This window comes from Gouania willdenowi, chromosome 21 (assembly GCF_900634775.1).
Source record: "Gouania willdenowi chromosome 21, fGouWil2.1, whole genome shotgun sequence".
Classification (NCBI taxonomy): Eukaryota; Metazoa; Chordata; class Actinopteri; order Blenniiformes; family Gobiesocidae; genus Gouania; species Gouania willdenowi.
In genome coordinates, this window is record NC_041064.1 from 21761649 (window position 1) to 21773391 (window position 11743).

Sequence of the window (11743 nt, forward strand, 5' to 3'; positions counted from 1 at the left end):
TTTCATTGATGAACTGCTTTGACTGATATAGAGTCAGTGTGTCTGAGTTTGTTCCTGCAACACTATTTATTTTTCCCTTATTTAAAACAGCTCTTGGATGCCCTTTTCTAACAGATTCTGTTTTCCTTTTTGTATGATTTGAATTGCTCTGAGGTCAACCAAATCCTTACATTTTAGTGCCTTCATTTTGATAAAGAGTGGTTTTGGTGGTTCTCCATTTGCTTTTGATTACAGCTTTTATTGCTTTTTTTCTTAAGTTTGAATATTGTTTCCATGTTTAAAGATTCTCACCTTTAGAGCAAAATCTGAATTATGAATTTAATATTTTTACTTATTAATGACACATAGCAGTTACACTGTGTGAATGTAGCAGGTTAAACCACCTGGTCCACCATCATCTCATCCTCCTGCTGACTGTGAGAATTCCTTCAGCTTTCCTCTAACCTGCTGATTGGCCGGCTGTTGTTCCCTGAATCTCAGTAACGTGGGAGGTTTTCTCCCTTACTGACGACACATGGAGAACATTTAGGCTACAGACAAGCCTCAGCACTGCTCTGCATTCAGTGCTCCCAAAAAACCATTCGATGATGTGTTGGTGTTGGCCAATGTGCAAGAAAAGAAAAGAAAGTGAGTTTTTAAGAGGGAGTGAACAGACGCGACTTAGCAGTTGGCGACGACCGAGATACGGTCGACAAGCCAAGTGCGCTTGTGCTCACCAACACACGAGCACAGAACACGAGCACCAGGACGCCAGTTTACATGCAGTGATGGGGACAAATACACAGCATTGAGCTGGCATCACACTGTAGATGACACACACACTAACACATCACCAACAGCCTTGAGTGACATTTTCAAGCTTTCATTCTGTGTCCATGTTTTAAACGCCTTCTGATGAGATCATGATCATAAATTGGATTTTAAATTTGAACACAGGAGCTATAATCCTCACAGGTGGGATTATAATCTCTGCTTTTCTCGTGACATTATTTCTCTGAAATATTTTTAATTTCATTTCAGGAAGTCAAACTGACTCATCTTCACCTTCTGGCTGCTTTCACTGTGTTTTCATTCTATTTTATTCTACTGATTTTTTTTTATTTTTTACTGCAGCTCTGTGTTAATATTAATTTATGAATTTATTCAAAAATATAAGACATTTGTAACTTATATCAGACCTTTAATTGTGACCTTTACAGATTCTTCAGTTTGTCCCACAGCAAAGAAAAGACAGATCTTTCCCACAAATGATGTGTTCATTATAGCAGAGCCAGTAAATGTAAATGTCACATTTGATTTAATAAAACCGTTTTATTTGCTCTGCAAGATTAATTACTAATTGAACTAATGAAGTGTGTTCTGTAGCGCCCTCTGTTGGCTTTGATAAGAACTCAGCTGAAATTGCTTCTTGTAGTAAGGCAGTTGTATTTCTACCTTGGGGTCAGGACCCCATGTGGGGTCATCTGGAGTTTTTATGAGGTTGCCTGAAATGTATAGTAATTGATTGGAAAATTTAAAGAAATTACTGATTTTGAATAAATGTTTTCAATATATCATATGCACACAATCTTAAACAACTGTATTCTACATCTTTCACTCTGTCAACTATAGATCTAGTTATTAATAATAATAAAATGCAGTTAAAAAAAATATCTGAGTTGGCACAACTTGTCACTAATCCTGGCTACTCTGTATTTTTAATTAGGGATGTCACGATACAACTTTTTCACTTCTGATACGATACCAATATTGCAACCTTGAGTATACATACGATGTCAGCACGAATCATAATTACTTTAATTACTTATTTTGTAGTGTGGAATGTTAGGAAAGGTTTGATCAAGTGATGTTACTCAGAGAACAATAGTCAGCAACAGCAGGTATGAGAAAAAGTGGCCCATTTATTATTAACCTATTGGTTACATACATTTTAACCATCAACATAATATCTACAGTATTCTACAATTGAATAAATATAATATACATCGGAGATTTTAGATGCAGTCCGATGAAATCCGATATTTGTTTTCTGGCTGATATCGGACCGATATCAATATCGGATTGGGACACCCCTATTTATGATACAGTGTAACAAACATGATCAAAAACGAATTCTGTCTTAAGGGTCACCAGGAAATTCTTGATATCAAATTGGGATCACGAGCCAAAAAAGGTTGGGAACCAATGTAGTCAGGAAAATTCTGATCATGTTTGCATCTTTTACCTCTGACTGGGTTTTTCTTTTATTTGTCTGTATTTATTAAACGTAGTAAACTGAAGGTAAAGCTGTAAACTGGTGAGAGGATTGTTGGTGCCCATTAATCAAAGTTAGAAGTGAGTTATAAATGATTAAGTCTTTTATAAACTAATGTAAAGATGACGATGAGCTGTTGAAGAAGTTGTTGCCAACTCTGTGTTTGCTGACTCTGCTTTGGCTCATGGCTTGTCACAGACGGACTCACCACACACACTAACCTGAGTCTCCATTAACCCTGTCTCCACCTTCACTTTTCACACTTCTGCAGGAGGAACTCCCCCTACAGGACTCTGGAGCCGGTGCGCCCTCCCGTGGTGCCCAACGATTATGTCTCCAGTCCGACCAGAAACAATACGCTCCAAAGTCCAGGTCGAACTGCGACCCTCAACCACCGGCCCCGAACATACAGGTAGCCGTGTCGCAAAGTACACATGGCTGCCTGCATGGGAAACGTAGAACTTTACCCTGCTTTCTCATGGAGTCACGGGACTTTAATGGAAATCTTTTAGTTCATGTCATGTCAAACTCCAGGCCTGGGAGCCAAATACGGCCCTTTTGAGCATTCAATTCGGCCCGCAGCAGAAAGTAAATCATTGTGTAAATTACAAAGTAATTCAGTTGTAAAAATCTGAAATTTCTAAATCAAAATTGAAATTGTTTGTTTTCCCGCCTAAAATCTGTAGCCTAATAAAAATCAAACTGGTCCGTATTTGGCCCCTGAACCATAATGAGTTTGACAGTCCAGCTTTAGTTTATAGTTCACTTTAACTTTTTTTGTTTCTTTTGTTCCCCGACTAATGTTTTTCATCTCAAAGGCAAGAAAGCTGTTAAATCACTTCAACTCATCTTCTGATTTTAGTTCATATTCTTGGTGCTTCCAGCTGATCGACTAAATCATCTGTGCATGAGCAAAGGTTTGAGGCAAAACTCCAGGTCACGTGTTTGACACTGGCTAAATTTGCGTGAGATACAGTATCTTTTCATCGTAGATAGTAACATAAAGCTGTAGAAGAAGCAGTTGGTATAAAGTTTGGGTGGAAACTGGGTGGTTTAAATGAGCTTAAACATTAACGTTGGGGGTCAGATCCAAACCTTTGCTCATGGCTCCTCTTCCTGCTTCAGAATTCATAACTGCCTTCATCACACATTTCTTCATGCTTCCAAAATTCTGCTTTTAATGCTTTTTCTGTGCTTTCATTCAGCAGTAAGGTACGTTTAGTTTGCTCTTTAGGCATCATCTATTAACCCATAAGGCATTCATAGATTACTGACTTTCTTTAATTCTAACTGCATCGACGAACCAATTTTCTGACTCATTTTCAGTTTTACAGTCTCATACATTACCGTAGGGTTTGTGGCTCTCTGGATGAGAGAGGAAGAAATGTTTATATTCAGATGTAAAACACTAATTAATTGTATTTATTTCAATCATAGTAATAAAAATGTGCGGGAACTCTGTTCAGTCACATGTTCTCCATTAGCAGCTCAGTGAATAGTTTATCCATAGTGCACGTTGGTTTTTTTCATCACATGGGTGTATTATTTTAATCAGGATTACCTTTCAGTACTCATTACATGCATTTGGTTTTCAATATGATGTCTTATTTTTGTGTAGACGACTTACTAAACAAATAAATTGCCAGTTGTTGCCTCTCTGTCGTCCAGTCACAGGCCAGTACCAGATGATTTCTGACATCCATTTGTCCAATTACCACCTTAGCCTCCATCACTTTGGGATCTCGCAGCCGCTTTTGTTTTTTTTGTTGCCAGACTTTGTGTTTTTCTGCCTCTTCACTAACATTAGCTCCACTGCTGCCTCTGTGTGTTGCTAATATCCTGCTTTGTTGATTTTCCTGCTTCATCACTAATAATGAGCCGACGCCGTCCTGTGTCTCAATCACTTTGTTTCTCAAATTCTTTCTTTCAGTTTCTTCACTGAAGTTGCAGTTATTTGATTATGCATGTTGTTGAGTTTGTTTAATTATTATAATTTTTTGTATGGTTAGGTTGAAAACTCTTTCCCTGATAATAATAAATAAAAATACATAATAACTGAGGTAAACTGGCCATTAAATGTCATCTGATTTATTGTTTGATTGTTGCAACAAAAAAAAATTGCAAATAGAAACTTGGTTATTCCACTCTCAGGCAGAAATTACATCTAACAAACCTCTCCTAAACATATGTCTTATATCAGTGTTAATCAAATGTGGGTATGTGTAGCCCTAGGGGTATGCCATGGCACTACAGGGGGTAACTGAGACAGAGAGAGTGGAAAATTAACAAATGAAAGCATTAAAAATATGGGATTTAATGATGTTTATTTTTTATTACAAATGATAATCACAATAATGATGATGGAAATTTCCCTTAATTAAAACATTAACTGAAAATACAAGGAAAGAGATGATCTGAAATGATAAAAACTACAGAAATAAATCTATTCAGGAGCCACTAAACCCCATTTTATTCCACCTTTTTACAAAATGAGATTCTTTAAGATTCATTGCATCATTATGCTCTAAAGTAGTTTTTTCATAGTATTCTAGACAAAATGTTGTAGTCGGACAAAGGGGGTATTTGGATTTAGAAATAAGAGGGAGGGTGTACATCATTTTTTTTCGATAATAATTAAAGAGATTGAGACAAAGTATGCTTCACATAATTTGGATTATGTTTTTTTAATTATTATTACTAAATAGATAAACAGGTGTTATTGACTAAAAAACAAATTCAAACTGTTGCTACTGTAATATTTCTTTGTACATCTTTCAGAGGAAGGTGTTACGAGCCCCTCTAGGATGTCAAGTCAAGACTTGAGGGGCCGCAACATAAACAAGACGCCACACAGAAATCAAAGGTTTATCAAAAGTATTTAACAAAATCCTAAAAGTGTCAACAGAACAAACTAAAAGGGACTGGAGACCCTGGCCAAACTCAAAAGTAGGGAGGACACTGGGCCAACCCTATACTGGGCCATCATCCCAGCATCCACCCTCTAAACTACAAAAACATACAAAAGACTAAAACTACCAGAACACAAAAACAGGACTAGCAGAAATCTCCAGTCCAAACTACAATAACAAACTTACACAAATCCTCCAGTGGGGCGCTGAAGAAGTCTCCCCACATGTCTGCTGCTGGTCAGTTGTTGTGCCTTAGTCCTTCTGGTCCTCTCAGCCCTTTATACAGCTCCTCCTCCCTCTCCTACCTGATTGCTGATGTGAATCAGGTGTGTTAGGAGAGAGGAGGAAGGGCAGACTGAGAGGCCATGAGGCACCAGCCGTAACAAAGGCAAAACACGTAGTACATCCCTTTGCCAGGCATTCATTTTGTGTGTGTGTGTTTCAGTGGCAGCAGCGGAGGCAGCCATCCCAGCAGCAGCAGCCGCAGCAGCAGCAGGGAGAACAGTGGAAGCGGCAGCGTGGGCATTCCCATCGCAGTACCGACACCTTCCCCACCGTCTACCTTCCCAGGTGCAACAATTAGCTTTACATTCCTGTACAAACACACCACACTGTGTTGCTCTTTCTTAGTTTTCAGCTCATTTATGGAGTGATTAAAAAACAAAATGGAGTGACTTACGACACTATCCTTCACACTCACTCCCTTCTCTGCATTAACTCCTTCCTGCTTTTCTTCCCCTCACAAAGTTTCCCCAACTGCTGGACCGACTAGTTCTTCCTCCACCGCTCCTAACTCCTCCCCTTCCCCCTCGCCGACTCCTTCCTCCTTCTCCTCTTCTTCCTCGACCACAACCTTAACACAACCCAACGCTCCTCTGCCACCCAACTCGCCCTCCCAGCACTCTGACTCCTCCCCCAAACTATTCAGCTCCCAATCAAACGTCCCCATCACTGACACCTCCCCGACCTCCAACCCCTCGCTCAGCATGTCCGAGGTCCAGTTGGAGCCGACTCCTCCCGCCCCTCCATCTTCCTCCTCTTCATCATCTGCTGAAGGTGAGTTCTCACCCGCTGCTCACCAAAGCCTGCACGTGTCCTGCTGTCCCACTTTGTTTTTGTCTCTTTTCCTTCATACTGCATTTTTAAATGTGAGCGTTGAATAAGTGACAAATGGTCTGACAACAATGAATGACTAAGTATATACAGCAGGTATGTCCACATACAGATTAAACACTTCATTTCTATTCAGTAGTATTTCTAAAGTTTAGTCTTTAAAGACCGTGTAAAGCAAATTCTGAAGTTTTCTTCTAAACACATTTAATAGGTCATAAATGTATTTCCTTAAAACATGTACAAAGCCATTCAACCATTAAGAATGTAACTGTGGAGCTAGGCTTCACAAACTGTGTTTCACATTTCTGTGTTAAGGATTTAATGGGCGGGTCAGAAATTATAGCTGCGTTACGTAACGGAGCCATCATTAGCATAAACCCGACCCTGATGCTGAAGCACACTTCAGCAACTTCTGCGGCCTTCAGCGGGTGCAATTCGGCCCCTAGTCAAAAAAAAAACACATATTCCGACTCAAGGGAATAAAACGCGTCCGCTGGTGCCACATTTTCCATGAAATGAGCACTTTTATACAGCGCAATTTTGTTTTTTGTCTCTAGCGGGCGCAGTTTTGACTCTACCCAAGAGGGATGCATATATTCGGACTCAGACGGAGAAGACCTTTTGGATATTTCCTAAGTTTTTTTTGGTCTTTCCCACTGCTCTCTCCCATAGGGTTAGGGTTAATACACGAAGCGGCGCCTTCCTTCCTTCCTTTTGTTAAGTGACAGCGTCATTACTTAGATTGGTTTGATTTGTTACTTTTATGCAATTAAACAACAGCGTGTTTGTTCACGAGACAGAATTGTTTTAGTGAAAACTATCTTGCAGAATTTACTTGCTTGAAATAGAAGGGATTTTTTTTTTCTTTGGGGGGGTTGAGCAGCAGAAAAGTTCCACTCATCTTTATCTACAGCCAATGAGACAGTTTAGATGTGAGGTCTTCTGTGTGTCTTTGAATAGAGGAAAGCCTACGCTTTCTGTAATTAGTAAATATTTAATGATATGATATTAGGATTTTTCTGTTTCGGCCCAGTTAAAATCAGATTTATACGGAACAGGATTAGGGCCACTGGGAATAAAACAGATCCTGTAGTGGAAGAAGAAAAAAGTCACAATTGTAGAACACTTTTTTAAATCATATGGTTATCTTTTTTTGTTTGTTTTATTTTTGTATTCTTAATTTATTTTTTTTGTCTGAGTTTTTATTCTTAACTTTTTTTCCAGTCCTGATTTTTTCCCTTCTTACTTTTTTATGTTACTATTTTGGTGCGCCTGCAAGCTCCTCCCATACACTCCACTGGTGGAGGCAGGCAGCGGTTTTCTACGCTACTGGAGGAAGATATGATTAAAACTGGAAAAAAAACACGAACAAAATAGTTCTATAATTGTGATTTTTTTTTCTTCTTCTTCTTACACTATTGGATCTATTTTTTTTTTTTTAGTGGCTGTTTTTTGTTTCCCAGTGGCCCTAACCCTTTTCCGTAGATTTAGCCCCTGATCTAAGATGAGTTTAATGCGTAAATCAGCTGATTAATAAAACTCTGACTCTCTGCCGAGTCAGGTCCCATTGTCCATCAGTTCTTCAGCATGAACCGGCCCCAGCCCCGACAGCAGAACCCCCAGGTAGGGGGGTCGCTGCCATACCGCCGTCCCCCGTCAGTGACTGGGCAGCCGATTGTAACACAGAACCAGGTCAACGGTGAGCCTTACTACAACCAGAGCCCAGGTACCCAGTGAGCCACATTATGACCATGCAGACGCTTTGGTTTGGTCTCAGTTTCCTCGTTCACTTAGAGTTACGTGTGTTTTCACAGCCTCACCCCCACCTCCATCGCTCCTCCAGTTCACCCCTCAGCTCCCTCTGATGGGATTTGTAGCTCGCGTTCAAGGATCCAGTAAGTCATGAAATGTTTCATTCCATCATTTGTAAATCTGAGTCTTTGTTTGAAATCATCTTCATCTGTCTGTTGAAAAATGATCATTTTTGCCATTTGAAAGAATTCATGCTTTGTTTATGAACAACGCTCCTCATTCTCCAGTTTCAGAAACTTCTCCTCCGCCTCAGCCACCTGTGGAGAGCCAATCAGAGCAGGAGGATCCTCTGCCCACTCCCCAGCCTTTGGAGGACGGACATGAAGAAGAGGACTCGGCAGTGGTGGAGTACAATGATCCGTATGCTGAGGAGGACCCGCCATGGGCTCCCAGGAACTACCTGGAGAAAGGTGCACCACATACATTCTTCTCCTAATGTAGAGTATAGGTGCTAGTAATAGGGCTCTACATTACCATGAATACGACTATATGTTATGGTTCATGATTTGCACGATTCGATATATCCCAACACAAAACAATATGATATATATTGCGATATCAATGATTACAAATTTCACCTCTACAAGTACAAAATGGTATGAAATACAATTTATTCAATTTTTTAAACTTGCGACAACAAGGAAATGGTAACTAACTGTAATTCAAGTACGAATATCAAAAACAAGTGGTATGTTTATCAAAACTGTCAAATTAAATTTTTCAAAAAAGTTTAACTTTTGCTTCTACAACAGATTCTGATGTTGTTAAATTCTTGAATTCTTAAAAAAAAAAAAAAAAAGTAACCACATACATCTATATAAGTGCCCAGTATGTTTTATGAAAATAAAGTGCAATAAACTTCCAAGCTAAAATGCATTGAGGAGTCATGTAGTTTAACAACGTCTTATGTGATCTTACGTGCTATGCGTCTGTTAGCACAATTAAATAGTTTTATCGCTGAAAAACATGAATAAGAAAATAGATTTGGACATTTTTTGGGTGAATATGATAATCGCTTGGTGAAATATCGCATTATATTGCCGAATCAATTTTTCTCACAGCCTTAGCTAGTAGCTACAGATTTAGGTAATTTATTGCTGTATTTCTACACCTTTTGTTGCGTCTTCTAAGAGTTGTGTCACAATATGTTGAAAACTGTTGATCAGTTTGTTGATTTACCTGGTGGACTGAAATCCTCCTCTGGTTGCCACTGATTGCCTTGTGTGCGTTGCCCTCCAGTGGTTGCCGTCTACGACTACTCCGCAGACAAAGAGGACGAGCTGTCATTTCAGGAAGGCGCCATCATCTACGTCATCAAGAAGAATGAGGACGGCTGGTTTGAGGGAGTGATGAACGCCACCACCGGCCTCTTCCCGGGAAACTACGTGGAGTCCATCATGCACTACGCAGACTGAGGAGAGCCTCTGATGTGCAGCTCAGTGTGAACGACCTGAAGTCTCTCAGAGATTCAACAGTTCACGAAGAGACACATCGATTTAGTTTTAATAGTGTTTAAGGAGAGAGTTCTTTACCCATAATGCCTTGCATGTTGGGGCACTTTATGGACAGTTTCTTCAGTCAGAGTTAATGCAGGGGCCTCGAGGAGTGAAAATTAAAACATTCTTTGTTGTTTTTGGAGATGAAAGTTGCTCAAATAAAGCTTGAGTGTCAACGTCAGAGTTTTAAAGCAGAAGTGAAAGGAAATGTCGACTTTACAGCACTGTTGTGGTGAAAACCTTCACTGAACAGGAAGAGAATGGTGTGCACAGGGAGTGTGAGCAGATTTTTCAGTCATAATTGTGTACAGTATGTCTCTCCAAGAAGCAATGTGAACTTTTTATACAATCTCAATATTTTACTCTAATCTGACTGAAATGCAGGAATAAGCACCATCTTGACCTTTTTCTTCACCAGTCAGAATCTGTGCTGAATGGGTCCAGTTAGTTCAGTTGTGACGACACATTTAAAGAGAAGCAAACAACTTGACAGGTGTTGATTTGAAGTGATTTTTAATGATATTTTTGAGACATGTTTTCAAAGTAAATAAGTAAGTACGCTGATGTAAAATGACACATTTATCCATCTGGACTCTGAGCCTTTTTCTCATTGTGATTTTTGCCGTGAAGTGGACCTGAACAAACTACCAGCTGGAGACTCTGGGCCTGCTGCCAGTTTAAATGTTTACAGTGTGTTTACCTGCATGCCTGATATGTTACATTTGATTTTATATTCTTTGTTGTATTTTTATATATATATATATACGTTCATCTATACTAACGTTCTTCTCTTTGTTGGAGCAGCTGGAGGTGTTGATGTTTGTGCAGTTTTTAGTCTTAATAGTTTTTCAGCTAAAAACTGGTGCGTGATTGGATGTCTCCCAAAAGAAGAGTGTGCGTGTGTGTACATGTGTGTGTTGTGTGAGCGTATGTGTGTGTTGTGTGAGCGTACGTGTGTGTGTTGAATATGTTTCACCAGAAATTCCCTCGTCGCTCATGGACCTGAACACACTACAGTGTGTCTTTGTTGTGGAGTTTATTCAAGAGGAATTTGGTCACAAAAATCAGAGAATGTCAAAGTGTGACGTCAACATTTCTATTAAAGAAATGTTTAAACCTTAATTAGTTTTTTGGAAGAAAGACTGACTTCAGCACCAAATACATTAGGAATTGATCATTTCATAGAATAGTTATTTCATTATTCGAACACTTTAATGTCAGATGAAATTATTTGTTTTCAAGAAATGTTGCTGCGGGCAAACACATTTTATCATACAGTTTCCATGTAAAATCTCCAGAAGATAATAATTTAAAAATGTAGAATAGCCTGACCGGTTGGCCGTCAGATATTTAGGCACGCTCTGATTTTTGTTCTGCCGTCAATATCCCTTTAAAACAGAATGTGCAAAATATGGATTCTCTAATGCAGATTTTTTCCAGAAACCTACAGCCTGTCCTTACATTTCTGATTAAGTTAATTTTGAAATTAAATTCACTGAAATATGATTGAATGAACCTTTCAAAATGACTGAGAAGTAGTTGACAGTTTTTATGCATTCCGTATTGTATCCTTCCGTCAGCCAGCAGGTGTTTCTGATTGAAATTGTCTACAGAGGTTATGTTTCACAAGCAGTAAGTGTGTTGTTCTTTTGTGAGAATGAAAAATGAGATTACAAAGTAAATGTTTTACCAGCCTGTCTGTGTCTATGTGGTTTACTCATTGAGTGTTAAAAAGGTTTGGGAGGAGTACAAACAGGTTTTATTCAGAACAGTTGAAGTAGCTACACATTAGAAATCAAATATTTTAATATTTATATTGTGTATTAAAGCAAACCTGACTCACTTACCATTTGTTATGTATTATTGTTCTAATGCTTTTTGATACAAATAGCAAAAACACTAAACATTTTCCATCACCTCAGTGCAGTGTTAATAAGGCATGTAATCAATGTTGATATGATTTGATAAAGTTCAAAATTAGTCAAAACAGGAAGTAAATGTATTTTTCTTTAAATGTGGAGTTACATGTTTCCAGTTCCTTTTTTTAAGTCTTATTGAACTATTAATATCACGATCAGAACTTGCATTGAGAATTATAACTAATGGTTTATTCAGCACTTTTTATTTTAAAGTGCCAGAAGAACAAAGATCGAAAATGT

The 11743-nt window shown here is 38.8% G+C and overlaps 1 protein-coding gene across 6 annotated transcripts in view; it reads left to right on the forward strand.

The window, feature by feature from the left end:
• LOC114455139 (abl interactor 2-like) overlaps positions 1 to 11279 on the forward strand; it is a 37870-nt gene extending 26591 nt beyond the window's left edge. For 2 of the 6 annotated variants that reach the window (XM_028436184.1, XM_028436185.1), the window contains 7 exons: positions 2526 to 2666; positions 5609 to 5733; positions 5911 to 6219; positions 7838 to 8002; positions 8091 to 8171; positions 8316 to 8498; positions 9328 to 11279. In XM_028436184.1, coding sequence (XP_028291985.1) covers positions 2526 to 2666; positions 5609 to 5733; positions 5911 to 6219; positions 7838 to 8002; positions 8091 to 8171; positions 8316 to 8498; positions 9328 to 9503 — 1180 coding nt within the window. In that variant the 3' untranslated portion in view covers positions 9504 to 11279. Of the gene's footprint in view, positions 1 to 2525; positions 2667 to 5608; positions 5734 to 5910; positions 6220 to 7837; positions 8010 to 8090; positions 8172 to 8315; positions 8499 to 9327 lie in introns of those variants that run through there. The other 4 variants (XM_028436188.1, XM_028436189.1, XM_028436187.1 and 1 more) reach the window with 3 other exon arrangements.
• The last annotated feature ends 464 nt before the right edge of the window (positions 11280 to 11743 follow it).